The sequence below is a fragment of the Carassius auratus genome, chromosome 38, assembly GCF_003368295.1.
Source record: "Carassius auratus strain Wakin chromosome 38, ASM336829v1, whole genome shotgun sequence".
Taxonomy (NCBI): Eukaryota; Metazoa; Chordata; class Actinopteri; order Cypriniformes; family Cyprinidae; genus Carassius; species Carassius auratus.
In genome coordinates, this window is record NC_039280.1 from 21,721,564 (window position 1) to 21,741,641 (window position 20,078).

General features: G+C 39.3%; 1 protein-coding gene across 8 annotated transcripts in view; it reads right to left on the bottom strand.

Annotated features, from left to right (window-relative positions):
• The window catches only part of dst (dystonin), a 160,375-nt gene that overhangs the window by 26,759 nt on the left and 113,538 nt on the right, over nt 1-20,078 (bottom strand). For all 8 annotated transcript variants that reach the window (XM_026224744.1, XM_026224752.1, XM_026224745.1 and 5 more), the window contains 15 exons: nt 16,884-18,352; nt 10,195-10,356; nt 9,666-9,836; nt 9,408-9,574; nt 8,976-9,135; nt 8,454-8,780; nt 8,232-8,316; nt 7,752-7,993; nt 5,622-5,828; nt 4,617-4,736; nt 4,409-4,516; nt 4,104-4,322; nt 1,058-1,261; nt 370-601; nt 57-283 (listed from right to left, as the gene is read on the bottom strand). In XM_026224744.1, coding sequence (XP_026080529.1) covers nt 57-283; nt 370-601; nt 1,058-1,261; nt 4,104-4,322; nt 4,409-4,516; nt 4,617-4,736; nt 5,622-5,828; nt 7,752-7,993; nt 8,232-8,316; nt 8,454-8,780; nt 8,976-9,135; nt 9,408-9,574; nt 9,666-9,836; nt 10,195-10,356; nt 16,884-18,352 — 4,100 coding nt within the window. The remainder of the gene's footprint in view (nt 1-56; nt 284-369; nt 602-1,057; nt 1,262-4,103; nt 4,323-4,408; nt 4,517-4,616; nt 4,737-5,621; nt 5,829-7,751; nt 7,994-8,231; nt 8,317-8,453; nt 8,781-8,975; nt 9,136-9,407; nt 9,575-9,665; nt 9,837-10,194; nt 10,357-16,883; nt 18,353-20,078) is intronic.

The window sequence follows — 20,078 nt, forward strand, 5'->3', positions numbered from 1 at the left end:
AAGAGGTTTCACCAAGACGAATCGGTATCAGACGTCTGGTTGTGTAGCCTCCGGACCTCCACAGACTCTTGCTGCTGCTTGACCACTGAAGGATCGACTCCAGGCTCCTCCAGCTCTTTCAGCAGGTCGTGTGTGTCTTTGATGGTGACGATCAGAGCGCAGTGATCACACCAGAACTTCTCGGCTAAGTCCATGACATCCAGGAGCTTGGCCTCTCTTTCCTCCAGAAGAGCTTGGATGTCATTCCACAGAAACACCATCTGGTCCAGCTTATCTTGAACAGCTTTAAACAAAACAGAGGAACGCATTTTATCACACTGCTTTAAAATCAAGTAGTGACCCAAGCCCAGATCTCAACAGCACAGTTACCTTTGGCCGAAAGGTCCTTGTCTGCTCCTTCGGAGCGAGCGATCATCTCCTCTCCTCGCTGCTTGAGGGTCTCATACGATGGCTGAAGTTTCTCCAGGTCTACATTAACGGCTTTGTTCTCCGATATCTGCTCTCGGATCTTCTCCACCTCGACAGAGATGGATGGAGGCTGACGCAGGCGTTCGGCGATGCGCTCCAGAGACTCCAGCATTGGGTCTATCTTATCATGGAACTGCAGAGGTCATTGACAAGCAGAAATGTTGCAAAAAACTTAATTCAGTTACTTAGGTCTTGAAGATATGGTAGCAACAGCCTGCTTTCTTCTTCTAATGGTGAAAGAGAGGAACATTAAAGGAACAGTTTACCAAAAAATGTCATCATTTACTGATCCTCAAGTTGTATGATTTTCTTTCTTGAGTGGAACATAAAATATGGTAATTTGAAGAATGTTGGTAACCAAAGAGTTGCTTGTAACACAAAAATACTATGGAAGTCAATGGCTACCAGCAACTCTTTGGTTACCAACACTCTTCAAAATATCTGTTTTTGTATTGAACAGAAGAAGAAAAAATCATACAGGTTTGAAACAACTTGAGGGTGACTAAATGTTCATTTTGGGGCTGAACTGTCCCTTTAATCAATGCTACAAAAGGGCAGAGTACGAGCCCAATGAAATACTGCAATGCACCTGAGTGGATTTGGAGATGGCCTCGTCCAGGGCAGCCGCTCTGTGCTTGACGTCCACTTTCAGCTGGCTGTACAGTTTGTCTGCGGCCTGGTATTTCTCTCTGATTGGTGCCCCCTCAGTGGGACTCAACTCCACCAGCTGAGGTCCAGTTTTATTCATCTTGTCAATGTGTGGCTTGTGCTCTGCTATCAGCTCCCTCATTTGCTGAAGATGGAAAGTTTTATACCATCAGGATAAAAAGCAGTGGTTTTTTCAGATCATAAAAAAAAAAAAAAAACACTGTCAAACACAATCCGACAACGTATCATGCAGATCTCAATTAGCATCTGTCTGTACATATTTCTTTATCCTCTTAGCCATTTGAGACGCTGCATTACAACGATTTTCACACGGTGAAACCGTAAACCATTCATAATCACGAACAGCATACTGCTTTAATGAAATAGAAACTATATATATATATATATATATATATATATATATATATATATATATATATATATATATATATGAGAGAGAGAGAGAGAGAGAGAGAGAGAGAGAGTGGTTAACATTTAAGTGCATCAAAAAAGTTCATTAAAATTGTCCTAATGAAAGAACACATTTTGTTTTTAGGTTTTAAGACAACTTCGATGAACGGTTTTTATTTGCTTCAAATGTTGACTACTGTATATATGTGACACAACACCAGTCTTAAGTCTGGGGTGAATGTTTTGCAATAGCCAAAAAAAACATTGCATGGGTAAAAATGATAGATTTTTCTTTTATGCCAAAAATCATTAGGATATTAAGTAAAGATCATGTTCCATGAATATACTTTGTAAATTTCCTACTGTGAATATATCAAAGCTTAATTTTTGATTAGTAATATGGACTGCTAAAGTCTTAATTTGGACAACTTTAAAGATGATTTTCTCAGTATCTAGATTTTTTTTTTGCACCCTCAGATTCCAGATTTTCAAATAGTTGTATCTTGGCCCAATATTGTCCTCCTAACAAACTATATATCACTATATATAAACTATATATAGAAAGCTTATTTATTCAGCTTTCAGATGATGTATATATCTCAGTTTCGACAGTACACTGAAGATTTTAAAATAATTATAAATAAACAATTTTAAATCGCAGAATATTTTTATTTATTTTTTTCTCAGAAAGATGCAGTGGTAACCTTAACATTTTATCTTAAGATTTAAAAATGTCTAATGGTTTAATATAAAATAATTTAATTTAAGAGTCATGTTTGTGATTTTGTTTTTCTTTCATGTAAGCTATATATTCTGTAGGGGTGTAACGGTTCACAAAATTCACGGTTCGGTTCGATACGATACACTGGTGTCACGGTTCGGTTCGGTACGGTTCGGTACGTTTTAGATACAGCAAAATGAAAAAAATTGGCAGATAAATTTCCTTGATTTAAAAAATAAATAAATATTTATTAAAACTACCAAAGTATGTTTTTTTTTTACATTGAACAATGATGCAGCTATTCTTTACCCATCTTCTGTGGTGTTTTCTTAGCAGCATACTGTATGAAACAAAAACAGCTCCTTATAAAAAAAATGAAAATGTTATATTGTTGTAGTAGTTATGAACAAATACAAAGATGTAACTTTTTATATGGAACTCTATAACTCTTTATATTGAGTGTGTTTTTACTCAATTGGTTCTCTATAGGGCTTATGTTTTTTGGAACAAAGCAGGAATTACGGTTTGGCTGAAATGGGCTCGTGAAGGAATATTGTAACAGGGCTCAATTACATTAAGCATGTTCTTAAAACCTGCGTTTTCCACTATAGGCTACTCACTCAGTACGCGCTGAAGGTTCGTTGCAAAATGGCTACTGCGTTTAACAGACCAGAAAAAGAAGATAGTTTGTTGCGTGTATGTTTCTCCTTTTTTTCGTCTTTTCCCAGATACTGACACACTAAGGTGATGTCGGCGTAAATGATTTGATGTTTCAAGTATTCCCGCTGGTGTTTTTTTTTTTTTTTTTTTTTTGCTGGTGTACCCTATTGTCATGTAGCAGATGCAACATACCGTTGTTTTTTATCCACCACTCTCTTGCCATCACCATTATAGCTTACAGGGAATCCAAAGTGCACCCAAAACACCAGACCTGTTGGTTATTGGAGGATCTTCTATTTCTGGTCTGTTAAACGCATTGGCCATTTTGCAACGAGCCTTCAGCGCGTACTGAGTGAGCGAGCGCCTGACTGAGTAGCCTAACCTAAACATATAAGTTGGTGTTTTTTTCTTCTTCGGGGGTGTCAGAGGCGTTGCCTGTTACGTCGTTTGGGTTATTGGGCTACCTTGTTGAACGCATATCATTATATTTTACTTTTTTTTTCCAAATATAATTAATTAGTCCAACGAACTGTTCAGTACATAATGCGTACCGAACTGAAAGCCTCGTACCGAACGGTTCAATACGAATACGCGTATCGTTACACCCGTAATATTCTGACCTTTAAATCAAAACATTATTTTATGACATCAATTACTGCTTTATTTAATCAGAAACATTCTTAATTTTATTAGAAGTAGGCCAACAGCTCCCCCTAAATATTCAAACTCCTTACTAAGCGCAAAAATCATTAAGGCAAAATTTTGCTTCATGAATGAGCCACAATGCTGACGTGATTTAATCGCTATCACACCCTGAGCATATGTGATGTGTTAATATATTCCTCTTATCGGCATGACATATCGGCATATTTTTTTCATATCGGGCCGATGGCGATATTAACATTTAAAGCCATTATCGGCAAATTCCGATATTGGTCTATATATAAAGCATAAGTGTCCCTATGTCTACGATTTCTTATAACACATTTACACTGGAAAAATCCTCTTATCCTCTCACACTACATACTTTATGTTTATATGCACTAGTTTTTGTCAAATGCACCAGTTGAATCAGGTTGAGAGAGTGATCAGATTCAAGAGTTTACATTTCCTGATGATTGGATTATTTCAGGTCTAAACCATCTCTTTTAATCAGATTGATTGAGGTGCTTGCATGAAGAGTGTTCAGTCTCACCCTCAGCTCCTCTTGTTGCTGTCGAAGTGCTTCGTACTCAATAGTGGGCTGGGCCAGCTGAGTGAAGGCAGTCCTCGTCTCCTGCAGCCATGGCCACAGTTCATCGTGTGTCTCCCAGAACTGACAGGCCAGAGAATGAGCTCTCTCCAGCTGCAGACAGCGCTCCGAATTCAGCTGACTAACCACACTGTACTTCTCTGACAACGCCTGGAGCTTCACCTGTATGACACCATAGTGTTTTGAGTCCTACAACTCTACTCTTCACAAATTAGGCTCCGTTTTTTTATACATTTTCTTTTACTTACCCTTAACGCCTGCTTCTCTGCCTCATCTTTGTTGTTCATAATGGCCTCGCCAGTCTTCACGATGCCATCCACGGCGTCTTTATGTCTCATAATGTCCATGGAGAAGCTCTGGAGGAGAAAGTGTGCTTTAGGCAATGTGCGCTACAGTGTGTTTCTGTGATTCTGGGACAGCGCAGGTTAGAGACAACCACATGAACACACGACTGACCTTCTGAGCCTGCAGTTGAGCGGTGGTCTGCTCCGGCTCAAGCCTGACGTCCCCAAGGCAAGACAATTTCCTCTCTGCCTCCGTCAGCCACTGGAGCTCAGAGCTGGCTGCCTGCTCAAACTGCACAACAGGAACAAAGCATTCACACACTGTACATATCACATTTCTATTCACCATACAGTATCTCATGCAGTTCAGCTTAGATTAATGTCATATAATTTAAGACACATAACTTGAATATATTAAATAAATAAATACAAATGATTACATTGAGTACCAAATGTTTACTTATTTAAATTTTCATAATGATAGCTTCTTCTCCAGTCCACCCAGATTTAATGGAAACCAAATCATGCAATAGAGAAATACACACATCTTTGAGTGCATTAACATGATTCTCCTCATTTACATAACAAAACATATTGAATATCCAGGCAAATGAAGACAGATTGTTAGAAATCAGCCAATCTGGTAATTTGCATATATGAGTCTGAAAACAGCATGTTTCATTCTAAGAGCACTTAATGTTCATGAAGAAATTAAATTAAGATTTTGGTTTAACAAACACTGATATTATAACTGGAGATACAAAGTCACAAAAATGCATATTGTTCCTCTTTATAATAACCAAATGACCAAACTTAATAAAAATAATTCAGATGTGTCATATATTTACCTTACATATTATATTACAAACCTAGGCAAGTCAGCTATGCATAAATGAATCAAGTCTTCTCACAGCACAAAGAGACTAATGTGATGCAAATGTAATCAATCTGGGTCACACTCCATTAGTTTATTATGGTAATACCATCAAGGCAGCTCAAGAGGATCAATTAAGTTTGAATGACTATAAAGCACTAAGAATTAGCACTACAATGAATCCAGTCACCCTTGGCAGAAATCACAGGCGTTGCATTGTTTGGGTGCTTCAACAAACTTCATTGTGAATCTTCCTAATAGAAGGGTGGTGTTATTTTCTCAAGCAGCTGAGAACCACTGTACCTGCTGGGACTTTAAGATGGCAGCTCCAGTCTGGTCTACATGCTGTGTAATAGCATCGCTAGCCGTTCTGTAGCGCTCGTTGTCATCTGTGACCATCCTGTCCAGACCTTCTCTTGCTCGCCATGGGACGAGTTCCAGCAGAGCGCTGCTTACTTCATTAAGAGAGTCAACCACTGGCTTCTGATCCTTAACCTCCTTCATCAGCGTCTGGATGTAACAAGTAAAGCAGTCATACATCAACCAAATCTGACAATATTTGAATACTGAAATCATAAACATTCCATTTTAAACATACTTCAAATACTGACATTTCTTTACTAATTAAATATTTGTTTTTAGTACAAATGAATAGTGTCCTTGTTATATACTTACTAAAGTAATAACAGTAAAGTATGCTAATATCAAGCAACTAAACATAAAGTATGTGTTAAAGGGGTCATATGATGAGATTAAAATTTCTCCTTTCTCTTTGGAGTGTTACAAGCTTTTTGTGCATGAAGAAGTTGCAAAGACTAAAGTCTCAAATAAGAAAAAAAAAATATATATATATATAGAAAGAGATATTCTTTATCAAAGTTAAGACTCCAACCCCATTTTATGCCAATCACAGTTCACTGGTTCAACTGGCCAATCAGAGCAGACTGTGCTTGTCAGAATTAGGAAATTTGTAGAAAATGACGCGTTTGAGAAAGGTGGGGCATAGAGTGCCTGCAATAATCTACAATATTTGAAAAATAATGTGTTTTTGAACATTAAAGCCTGTCATCATATTCTGTTACACCAAATACACAAAATAATGATCTATAAAAAAGCATCATATGACACCCAACTCAGTATTTATTTGTGTAATTACACTGTCACAATGATGTCTTAAAATACAGTGCACTGTTAACTCATTACCATTTTCCAAAATTAAACTGTATTACTTATTAAGCCCTTTCACATATACAGTCTTTTCCGGAAAATTACCGGTAAATTGCCGTAAAGAGATACCGGTAAATTCGTTCCTGCAATTTACCGGTATGAGACATTGTAACATAACTAGTAAATTGATTTCTGCTTTGTGTGAACGCAGAAGGAAAATTACCGGTATGAGCAGAACGCGGTGACATAAGACGTCTACTCCGGGCCAATCATAACAATGTTACGCATTCAAGCAATGTTTACGAAAATAAAATAAATGTCATCCAACTGGAGCGACAGTGAAATTAAAGTGCTTCTCTATTACATGGTAATTACCTTTGCCGGTGTCTTGCGCCATCTTTTGAACGCAGAACTGACGGCACAATTATTTATATATTTATTTCAATGAATGTAATCAAGATATTAGATATCATAATATTTAGGCTATGGTATATTATAGAGCTGGTTGGTTTGTATCGGTGACATAATATGAAATGATATGCGTGCGGCCTGTGAGTCTTGCTCTTGGACCATAGTGCGGCCCAGTGAAAAAAAACAAAATGTTGAGAACAACTGCTCTAAACAGTGGCTTGAATTCAGAGGAACCGAGGAGGTGTGATGAAGCATGTCGAGTCAATAGGCAAACACTGAGGCACCAACTTTGTTTAGCTGCAGATATACCCTCGGATGCTAGCGACAACAGACAACATTTTATCTCCTATAGTTCAGTATTTTGGTTTGTAGTCGTCTATTACGACGTCTCTAGAAATGTCCTTATGAAAAATAACCATGGTTTTATTATAGTAAAACTTATAGTAAAACTGACTACCATTTGTATAACCACAGATTTACTACAATTACCATGGTTAAACTATGGTTATTATAGCAAAACCATGGATAATTTGTGGTTACCATGGTTTAACTATAGTAACCATGTTTTTTTTTTTTTTTGGTTAATTTTCGTCAGGGTGTAACACCTTAATCAATACCAGCCGAAGAAGAAAAGTCTTCAGAACCACTTCAGTGGAGTTACGCTGGATTTTAAAATTTTCACAGAGCTATAAAATTAAATTTTATTGGATTCCTGGCAAATATACACACAGTGAGGGGGAGACTTACAAAACTCTGTTTATTTGGTACTTTATGTACCTAGCAGAAACGCTTGAGATCTCATTATTTATTTATTTTTCCTATGGGTTAAAATAGAGCTGCAGCACTAACACTTACTTTCTGCCTCTCCTGTAAGCAAGTGAGCTGCTCTCCGACCGGCTCTTGAGCTTTAAACATGGCCAACTCCGACTCTACCTTCTCCAACCAGGAGTTCAGCTCCTCGTGTGTGTTTTGCAGTTTAGTGGCGAGAGACAGGGCTTTGTCCAGAGTCTTTGAAACATTGTTGCTCATTGTGTTGATCTCTGAATACCTCGTCTTTATTCCATCTAGTTTACCTTGGATGACGACAACCTCATCGCCTGAATGAAACACACACACACACACAATACAGACATTCATACAGTTTCAGAGCATAGAAAACATTTAATTTAACAGGAAACCTTTAATGTTGGTTATGCAAATAATAATAAAAATCATTATATAATAATAAGAATAAATTGTCATAGCATTTGTTACATAATCAAATTGCAATAGAACTATTCAAATATCAATCAGTTAGTTATGTTTTTATTTTATTTTATTTCAGTTTTATCTCACCTGTGGTTTGTTTCAGTAGTTCTAACCCATTATGGATGGCCTGTTCAATATTTAGTTTCCTCAACTCAATGTCCTCATGAAGAGCCTGGATATTGAAACAAACATCAGTCACAAGCATCTTCTGACAGAGTAATACAAAATCATCCCTCACCACTGAGGACAAATACATTAAATGAACAAAACAGGGAGAGGAAGCCTTAAGAGGAGGAGCGTGTTAAGTACCAGCTGCTCAGCATGATGTTTAGCGAGCACGGCCGTCGTGTAGTCTTGGATCGAGACTTTGCTCAGTTTGCTGTGCACCTCATCAAGCCATGTCATTAGGGCCACTTCGTCCTCCCCAAAGAGCTGTGCATTAGCCAGCGCCTGCCGCAATAATTCGGCCTTCTGGCGGCAACGCTCCTGCAGCTCGATGTAGCTGCTGTGCATGGTATCAAGCTTTGCCTGCACCAGCTCCTTGTCATCCGCACAGCTGACTGTCCGTAAAGACTGGCCCAGACTCAGGGCCTGGTACAAGATCTTACCACGGCCCAAAACCTCCTCCTCTAAAGCCTGATTACCATGGAAGTCACATGACCAGCGGGCAGAAACCATAATAACAGAAAAAGAATGGGTCAAATGAGAACACAAGGAAGAACAACAGAAATGCAGGGAAAATGGGCAATGGATAAAAATAAATTAAATGAAAACGCGATGGATAACGAAACTAAACATGGGACTATGCCGTTGTTACAGATGCTTCTGTACCTTATGCTGAGAAATTTGCTCTTCCAACTTGGACGTCTGGGTGCCGATGGGCTCTGAGTTGGCTAGTTTTTTTTCAGTAGCTGTGAGCCACTCCGTCCAAGGCTCAAGGGTCTCGTGAAATTGCTGTGCCACCACCAAAATATTCTCCAACTGCTTTTGCCTGCCAAGATCATCGCAGTTAGTTTTATTGCTGGACATGAATGCGTTTAATTATACTGTGCCATGGCATATGCTAAAACACAGTCCTGTACCCAAGAATAAGACAAATGATATCTTATAAACAGAGCTGGAAAATAAGAGCTAAAACAAGATTTGTCCACCAAAGCTTTTTTTTTTTTTTCAATCAAAATGATAATAGCCTATCCCTATTTGGCTTGCCAACAATAAACACGTCATTTCAAAAATTTTCCAAAATGTTGCAGTAAGTTTTACCTGTTGTCAGCTTTCTTAAGTAGGTCGTCCCACCTTTGGCCCAGGCATTCGATCTCTCTCGCAATCTTCTCCTTATCAAAATGATCAGCTAAATTGGTCACCTTCCGTCCCTCCGTCTTAATCAGCTCCACCGTGGCTCTCCGGTCATCCAGCAGTCTCTGCAGAAGCTAGACAGAGCCAGCAGAAACAATACAGTGAGTAAAACAAAAAGACAGATTTCACACTGGTGAACTAATTCTAAGCATTTCGGCATCATACCTTCTGCTCTTGTATCTGTGCTTTCACCACTTTGAATTCTGCTGATGGAGGCTTCTGATTGGCCACCAGCTCCTCGGTGTCCGTGAGCCAGCTGAGAAGGGACTCCAGTGCATCCTGGAACCTGCCACAGTGCAGCAGGGCTTCATGAAGCTGTGCAGATCGCTCCGCAACCTGAGGAGATCACAAATACAGAAGTGTTAAGGAAACTACCTTGAAACTATAGCTTGGCACGCTAGAAATGTCTCAGTTTGTTAGTGTAGCATCTCACACTACACCGCTTTTTGTAATAAAAGTTCAATATTGGAAACACTACACTATTTTACAGACTATTCCTTAACTACTGAAAAGGTAATAACATCACTATTTGGTAGTTACTCACCAACACTGGCAAACATTATGATTGTTATAAAAAAATTATGAGCATTCCAGAGTGCAGTGGACAAAGAAATCAAACGATTCATACATGGTATCGCACCTCTTCAACTGAATTGTAAACCGTTTTTGAAACTAGATCAAGTGTGGGTCTTACTTTTTTGTTGAGGGTGTTCCATCTGGTGTTGACCTCCTCTAGATCCTGATCAAGTTTTATGGTGCTTGTGCCTTTGGTGGCATTTTGGATCAGTGCCTGGCCCAGAGTGTTCAACTCCTGCAATTGGCTCTGCAGCGACTCGGTGACGTCCCTTTGGAAAACCTGTATGTGATAAATACAGAACAACACTGAAAACCCATATGAAAATGTATGCCATTCAATCGTCTACAATATTCAAGCAATCATTGAAGTCACTCTTCCAAAGCTAAGAACACTGCATTTAGTTTTCAGTATTGGTTTTTTAGTTAAGAATCAAATTTGTCTAAGATGTTTCTCTTAAAATTCATTAGCAGATAGCAGAAGGCTTGTTGAGATCCAGTAAGAGGACCAAGCTACTAAATAAATAAATTTAGCACACAGTAGCTGGTACTAAATCCTATTAAGGGGACCAACATCCAAAACATATGCTAGAGGCCAGCTTTGTTGGTCTTTTCAGCAGGATAACTAGATATGTTGTGGCCAGCAGCCTTATAAGGTGATGCTCTTCCACTGAAATGGCAATATGTGCACTCTAACGCTAGCCAACTGCGGCTCGGTTACAGCCAGCTGTGCACAATCACTGACCAGCAATCACGATAAACCTAATTCAGCTTTCTCCTAATCTGATAAAGGCCGAACGGCACTAGCCAGCCTCCCAGGAAACACTAATTAAACGATCAACATTTGCAGGCTATTTTGGGGTACCTGGGTGGAAGGCAAGGCCACAAGTTCCATCTGAGAACATTCGGCTATGGATGTTAATAAACTCTCTATGTCTTCATCGTCCACTTGTTTTATTCCATTGGAGAAGCCTGCCTCTCTTTCAACTAACAACAAGAAATCCTCTAAGTCTGCCATTTTGGAGTCTGTAACCTTTTGTTCGCATTCATAACACTTTTCGTCCTTGGTTACATGTTGTTCTAGATTCTGCCGGCGATGTGAAAGAGTCTTTGGTTCTGTCACCAAAACACAGAGGAGCTCACAGTCATCCTGCAAACAAGTGTCTTCAAGAAGTTCAGCTGTGGGTAATTCCTCATATCCTGAGAATGTTGTGGAGTTGTGTGTTTTACTACTCGAGTCTGCCAGCGTCCTGACATTTATATCTGGACAATCGCTATTGGAAGCAGTGCGCTGACCCAAACTGAGGTCTGAGTTGTAGGTATTATTACGTTGTTGGCTTCCAAGCATCGATGCATCTGTGTAATACAGAGGAGTGGGTAATCTGTCTTTCATTGGGGAGAAGGGGAACTCTTCCTGACCGGAGCTGAGGGAACACCCAGGCTTGAGGTTTCCAGATACTTGCACCCCCTCAACAGAGGAAAGGCTTCTCGTGCCAGGCCCAGGTTGCCTCTGGACTCGTGTGTTTCGCTGTTCTCTCTCCACAGTGGGACTACACAGACCCGAGTCGCCTTCTGAGGTAAGAGAGTTCGTCATACTGCTTCCTCTTCCTCCTCGACTCAACCCGTGTTGGCCCGTTCCGTCATTGCACAGCGTTCCACTGCAGCTGCCGTACTCGCTGAGGTTTGCGGGGGCGAAGGCCCGCCAGGAACGGCGGTGCTGAGCAGGCTCGATTTTCTCGCCCGCTGGCTGTGGCTTACACAGCATGGTGTCTGCACCACGGATAATATCTCCATTAAGCTTCAAGCCATCGAACACGACCCGCTCGTCCAAACGCACCGCCTCCCTGCTGCGGAGCTCAAAGGCACTGGAGGAGGCCAAGACACCGTTCCCACAGAGTGTGCTTATGTCCAGGTTGCGATGGCTATATGGTAAAGTGCCAACTAAGTGCCTTGAGGCCAGGCTGCCCTTAGATCCCGAGTCGATTTGCTCGTTCAGACGCACTGTGTCATAAATGGACCTCTGGGGAACGTAACAGTCATCGATGTTGAGGTCCTCCTCCTCTCCTTTGCCCACACAAGAAGGGTTCTGCCGCAGACAGTCTGGTCTACTCAGTGGTTTGCCCATTATGACAATCACTTACAAATGACTTATAACAATGAGGTAAAGCTTTTCAGTGCAACGACCCTTAACAGACACAAAAACATCAAATAAACTTTTGAAAAGCTATAGCGGTCTTTACTTTTGCAAATCACTAGGAAACACTTCACCCCAAAGAAGACGTAATGGAATAAATAAAGAATATGTGCATGAATAGACTGTTTAAAACCTAAAATTACATTACCACAAAAATTATATTTATTTATGTTATAGAGGTGGTGAAAATAAAGTTAATGAAATAATTTTCTTTCTTTTGTTTGTTATTTCTAATATACATCACTTCTTCCTCTTATACATCCTTTTCCAAAATGACAATCCTTCCGGTTTGCATTTCTCCCCATTGTCACAACTTGTCATTATTGCTTGTTTCCTTAGTTCTTTGTAAGTCCATCAGGAACGTCATCCAGTGTAAAAAAAAGGAATTTTAGAATTTCCTGAGAACTCCCGTACAGTTATCCACACAGAGGTATCCCGTATGCATAATGCTGGCATATCCTGATACAAATCCTCCAATCTGGGAAAACAAAGCCACAAGCTCCAGGAGAAACAAAAAGCAGCTCCGGCTTCTCTTGTGGTCCAACCGGCAATGACAGACACCCTCCTGCCACAGGGCTCAAGGCCCCGCCCCCCTCTCATTATTCAGGCAACATCTGCCACAGCTCCATTTGTGTGTTGGCCGGCTCATGCTGATTGGTAGACGCTTGACCCTCTTTTAATTCTCCCCTTCTGTCTCCATGTCCCATTTGACTTAAGTTCTTAGTGTGCTTCAGCTCTGACAGCAGCTCTCCTCCTCTTGTCAGGGGAGGGCAGAGAGAGAGAAAATAGCAAAGCTACAAAAGCGAGCGGCACTCTCTCAGATGACATCACACAAGGCAGAAATAGATATGCTTTCTGCTCTCTTGCCCTCTTCGTCCCTTGCATCTCCTCCTCTCTGCCTGGTGTTTTGGAGCCACGGAAGAGCCTGTAGTGTCTCATAATTACAGAAGAATGCTGAGGGAGGAACTGGATGGGGTAATGAAACACCGTAACCTGTGCCAAGTGCATGACAGGTCTTTTTTCATGGCAAGTGGACAAGGTGGGAGAAGCATGTATTGAAGGGTAGAATGAATAAAGAATATAGTTTGGTTTTCGTGTACTTGACAACTTTACTTGTCAGATAACCTCCGGATACATTCTAGTCCCCTTAAAAGTGAATATCACAGTATATATACTCCATTTTGCTGGGCCCTACATAGGTACCAAGGTTTTTATATATTTTTATTATTATTTTGAGCACCAGCTCAGTAGTATATGATGTTTAGCAAAATTAGCCCAGTTAAACATTCAGCTTAATTATATTAAATATATATATATATTAGTGCTTTCAAACGATTATTCGTGATTAATCACATCCAAATTAAAAGTTTTTGCTTACATTATATATGTATGTGTATTGTGTATATTTATTACGTGTATTATTTATTATGTATAGAAATACACATACATTATATATTTAGAAAATATTTATGTTTCTACGTTTATATATTCATATTCTTATATTTTATATTATCTATAAATATATTTCATATATAAATAACAAATTATTCTTAAATATATATACAGTATACACACATATAGAATCTCAACAAAACTTTTATTTTGGATGCAATTACTCACTATAGATTGTTTGACAGCAATAATATATACCTATATATATATACCTATATATATATATATATATATATATATATATATATATATATATATATATATATATATATATATATATATATATATATATATATAAAATGTAACACATATCATGTAATAATGCATATAATAATCTAGGACATGGATCACCTAGATTAAAGGTTTCACATGTGACAGAATCACATAAATATGTCCTGATATATTAAAGTAAATATCCACGTGTCATCATCTGTGACATTTCAGCATTGCTGCCGAAAGTGTAGGGAGTAGTGAACAGTATGTAGGTTTCTGGGAATCAGTACACAAACTTTTTGTGTTAGAAAAAAAGAGGAAATCAGAAAAGAAGAGGTAAAAGATAGGTGTGGGATTTGAACAGGGGTGTTTTGAACTAATCCAGGCTGAGAATGAAGAAAGGCAGAACATTTGCTTTTATAGTTAGAAGGTCCAAGTCTCTAATGTCTCTGAGATGTGTTTACTGCTGTCGACGCCACATAGACGTCTCATGAAGCAAATAAAAGGGATTTATCTTTCTATGACGCCATTTATTTGGATGAACTTGACAATTTGCTGTGCTTTACAACTGCTTGATTTTGTGGCTTTATTTATAAAAACAAGCAGAATTTCTGTGCAATTCGTTTATAAATCCATCCTTATGTAAAAAGTGACAATTTACATAAGCATGACTTTACAAACAATTTAAACAGAAGTCTGTGGCCCTCGGAGTTTTGACCAACCATTTGCACATGGCAAAAACTTGCAAGATAGCCTTTTAAATGTGGATGTACAAATGATCTGACCTGATATTAAATGCATGAAACCATTCATTTAAAACCAGACATGATGGAGAACAATGCCTGTCTGTGCACAGAAACAGGGCAGGGAGGTTCCCCATCCAAAAAAAAAATAATCTCTGTCAACAAAATCCCTCACCATTCACACAAACAATACCCACAGGCACTGAAACGCAGCACTATTATTTAGATGAGAACAAAGGTTTCGTTGAAAAAAATACAAATCTCAGAGTATATTCCTCCGGCACTTGAGGGCTGAGATCTATTGTGCCAAGAACGATCTCTCTTTGTCAGTGTCCCAGGAAACATGATAGCAGTGAAATAACAACTTCATCATAATGCAGCAATGTGCATAAGTTCTAGTGCTGTGCTGTGCTGGTGGAGGGGGTTTGTTCGGTGAGTCAGCTCACATACACCCTTTTCCCATCATCACCTATGGAATTACAAATAACTGTGATTCAAGAGCCAGAAATTCCCACAGCTTCACAGGAATGCCATGTCACGTCTAAGTAGTGGAAAAGAAGACTCAGTTTCCAAACATCTCCTGCGAGTGTAAACCTCACAGTCACAATGTCAGGGTGTTGTGGCTTGATTTCCCAAGTCCTTATAGATTAGGTTTTATTGAATCCACTCAACTGAAGAAAAAAAAAAGATACGGACACACGGATATTTAAAAAAAAAAAACAGAATCAGTTTCTGTCTTGAAAATCTATGCCAGTCTTTGTGTTTCATGCTCTGGGTCATTTTGTTGAGTTTCATGGCTGTATCAGTGAGAACAAAGCTGATTTTCCAGCAGCAGCTGACGGAGCTGTGATCACCCATTCAGACATTGAAAAGAAGAAAAAGAATGGGGGAGCCTGAACAACAAGGGGCCTCATGATCGACCGGACGGCGGCAGCTGAGGCTTTATCACCACACTGGGATCTCCATGTTTGATTCATATGCATATCCAAATATAGGTAAAGCTTCCTTCAGCTTCAAGCCTTTAAAGGCTTTCTGAAAGATGTTTTATCCCACTTTTAACCTGGACTGATATTGTAAATATCACATTGTTGTCTTCTTCCATCATCACTGTAATAAAACTATAATTTCTAATATTTGCTTTGATTTTCTTTAGTAGTAATTAGACTATAACAAGAACAGAGAAATCTACTCCAGATCTTTTGTTTATGATAAGAAACACTCTGCGTTGTCATAACAAAAGAAAAGAAAGAACACATTGCTCCAATATTTGGGAGAATACGTTACATGTTCGAGCATCTGAACAATCCAGAAATTCCTGCAGCAGCATACTTTCCCAAATTATGTACCACTTGAAAAACTGAGTTAAAAAAGGTCCAAGAATCCAAACTGACCAAGACAGATATGTAATTTTTGAGAGATGAGGTCAACTTCTCTAAAAATATTGCTGGTTAATTTATAGTCTGTCTCTATCGTTTGCATCTGTGGCGCAACAAATAAATCATTTCAAATTTCCTCTCAGTTTGTCAAAACAAAAATCACTACAGTGAGACAAACATAAATTATTGTGCAATACACACTTCTGCTGTGAGTGTATTTGTTAAGAAATTATTTTTGTGGTAACTTAACTGTGGTTATATTGTGCTATATTAAACCCAGAACATTCATTTACAGATTCTGATAGAAACATAAATATGCAGTACATGCAACCACACGCTCTAAATTAAAAAGGCTGAACAGATTTGTTAATGTAGCATAATCTGTTTTCTAATATTTTGCACAATAATTTAATCTTTACATATAGCAGGTCTAAATTCAGAAAAATTGAATCAGCAACTAAAACTAAGAGAGCTTAAAAGCCTATTGTTTGCAGTTGAATGGAGAAGCCTGCTCTAGCACAGCTAACAGGGAAAGGAGCAGAAGTCAGACCCCACTACCTTTCACTGCGCCGCTACGATACACGGCACCCCACCGGCCCCCAGCTGGCTCACCGCACATTTGTAACAATGCCCCATCATCTTTTGTCAGCACCAGATGCTCACCAACATACTGAACTTTCTAGAGTAGGTCTAACACGTGGCTAACAGATCAAAAACAACATAAAGCGCAGTATATCAATCCTTTAAAATCCTTTAAAATGTCAGTGACTACTATGGATCTTCTAGAAGGGGAACAGAACAAGGTGAGATATGAAATGAATCTTAAGTTTACCTTGAAGTCCTCCAGTTGTTGGTTAATGACTTCTGTTTCCAATCCAACAGACCCTTGGGACTCCTCTTGTTTTTCAGCACTGCTCAGTTTGTGAGTGAACTCTTGCGTCTTGCTGTAGAACTCCTCCAGATGACTGAGGGTCTCCGTAACCTGTTCTCTTCTACCCGTGGCTCGGTCCATCAGCTTTCCACACTGCTTGTCCAGGGTTTCCAAGTCTCTCTTCAGACCCAGGAGATCTGGGGAGGCTTCTGACTCCAACATCTTCTTGCAACTGTCTCTGCCGTTGGCCGTGTTGGTCATCAGATCCTGAAGTCTAGCAACAAAGTCTTTGATAGCGCTTTCCTGATCCCGTAAGGTGTCAAGATCCCTGCCTACAGGAGCCATCCCATCGAACTCATCGTCCAGGTCTGTGAAGTTCGCAAACATTTCACGAATGCTGTTCTGGAATTGTCCAATGCCCTGGAGCTTGTTCTCTATGGTGGAGCAGGCATCCTCTACCTTTTTGCTAATTGACATGTGGTCTTTTTCCAAGCTGTCTGCCTGAAGAAGAAGGTCTGTCACCCCTTCCATCTCAGAAGCATCTACCACAAGACTTTTTGCCAGATTTTTGAGATGCCCAATCTGGTTGTGGACACCCTCTAAGCTGTTCTGCTGAGCCTTCATGTTGGTAAAGTTCTTGCTGCTGTAGGCCTGGACACCCAAATCCGAGTGAGAATCCAGCTGTTTCCTGGCAGCCTCCAGCTGCCCTTTGGCTTCCTTCTGTAAGTCGTTGAACTCTTTCAGCTTCTGTGAGATATTTTCTAATGATTCTCTTTTGAGCGTTAGATCTTCTGTCAGCTTATCCACTCTTTTAGCAATGGTTTCCATCTCCTCCCTAACCGAATCCCCATCTGAGGTGACTATCTCCAGGAGGCTGTCTGCAGCTGAGTTCATCATCACAACTTGCCCTCTGTGCTGTTCAACGTCTTTCTGGATGGCCTTCAACTGTGAGAGGGATCCCTCGATCTCCACCGAGTTCACGCTGAGCTTCACGGTCTTCTCCCTGTCTTCACACTCGTGCAACCATGAGCTCAGATTCTCAGAATGTTCCTTGTACTTCTGTGCCCTCTGCAAGGCCCCTTGAAGCTTTTCTGCATGTGCAGCATTATTTTTCTTCACATCGTCCCAATTGGACCTTAGAGCAGAGAGCTGTCCCTGAAGAGCCACCTTTTCTGCCCCCTCTGTGCTCTGGAGAAGAGCTTCTCCCTCTTTAACGATGGTGGTATAGGGTTCTTGGTGCTCATTAATGGCCTTTTGAGCTGCACTGTTCTCCTTGAGACTCTGTTTTAACTTCTCTGCATTAGCAGAGATGGGCTGTGGTGTACACTGCTCCTGCAGAGTCTGATTCAGCCAGGCTTGGAAGTCCTTCGATGTCTGATGGAACTGCTGGGAGCTGGCGAAGGCTGAGTTGAGCTGCTCAATCCGCTTTCCTGGTGGACACAAGGTAAAATATAAGAATGTTAGATAATAAGTCTCAACAGTTGTCCGAGGGTGGCATCACATGACAAGTCTCAAATGTGAAACAATGTGCAGAAACACAGGAAAAAAACTCTAAACTCTAAAGATTCACAGTGTTTTATTAATGGTGTTCTCAATATAATGGTATGGGTGTGACAGTCCAGTCATAGTTATTAATATTCTGCATTGTAGTTTGTCCTGCTCGTGCTGTGCTCTGAAGAGATATCACCGTACAGTAAGCGTTTGACTCAAAACCAAATGCATCTTATATCAGGTAAATAATATATCCACGATATATAGACACCGGCTGAAATGTTTTGAAATCACTTGTACCCTACCTGTTCCAGTGTGTGTCAGTTTGAGTCTTGGTAAAGTTTTAAATCTCTGCCACCAAGATGCTCCTCTGTCGGTCATAGATTATAGAAAGTAGCTGGATGTATTCACAAACTTTAAAATATTAATTTGAAGCTTCTTTATTTTCAGATTCTTATTCACGGCTTTATCACTATACGCTTCATATTAACTTATTGTGAGAAAACCGCAAGTTCTATGTGAAATCAGACTTTTGAGTGCTCACATATATTAAGAATGGCATAATCAATAACAGCCTGCAAATATTCAACTGCGAGATTGGTAGTCGAATCAGGCTCCTCGAATCGATCAATGGTATAATATCATTCAATGTAAATTGTGATAATCGTAATTAATAATTGCAATAAAAATGTGAATGAAATAGGATTTTTGTCATAATCATGCAGCCCTACCTGAAAGCAAAAATCACAACCAACTGAAACATGGCCGAAGTTTGCTATAGAGCTACACTATGTGCAGTTTGTGGGGACATTAAACACAGGGGTCCACGCGCACCCCCCGGCTTTTTTTATGCCACCTGATTTTTTTGAACCGACGACCACCAACTGCAAAGCCCCAAAATTCAAAAACTTGCAGTTTATGCTCAGTCAACTTTTTGGACCATTTTGGATTTTTTCTGTAGTTTTTTATTTATTTATTTTATTTATTTATTTAAGCTAATTTGTTTTGTTTTGTTAACTTCAAAAGTAAAACTACTTTAAATATCTTCAGGTTCAGGATAGGTGAAGTAAAAGGTTCAAATAAACCCTATTTCAGGCTGTTAAGTATAATAAAAATGCTGTCAAATGAACTTTTTTTGCTCTTTTTGACCACAGATGGTCAAGATGTTATAAAACATGACAAATAACAATTTCTGGATACAGAATTATATTGAAAAATGTGGTCATTTGTCTCTGTGAGTTGTTTACATCAAAAGTTATGCCACTTTAAATCATATTTAAATTTTTCGGGTTTGGTGCAAAGGGTTAAAAATCAAGCATTTTGGAGATTATATCAGCTTGGTACCCAATTTAATCTTAAAAAAGACACTTGAATGATAAAAAATATGTTGTGGGAAAAAAAAAATCACCCTATGCGCTTGAGAAAATGAAAAAAATAGTTGATCCTCTACACATCTTTGGCCATTTTTTAAAAGAATTAAGAAATAAGGTCAATATGTTGTCAAATGTCAATATAACCATTCCATTAAATTCCTGGGGTCAGAATTGTATGGGAAAATGTGTTCATTTGTCTCTGTATGTTGTTTACTTCTAATGTTATGTCACTTTCTATTTCACTTTTAGATTTTTCGGGTTCCGGTCGGGTGCAGCAAAGGGTTAAAAAAGA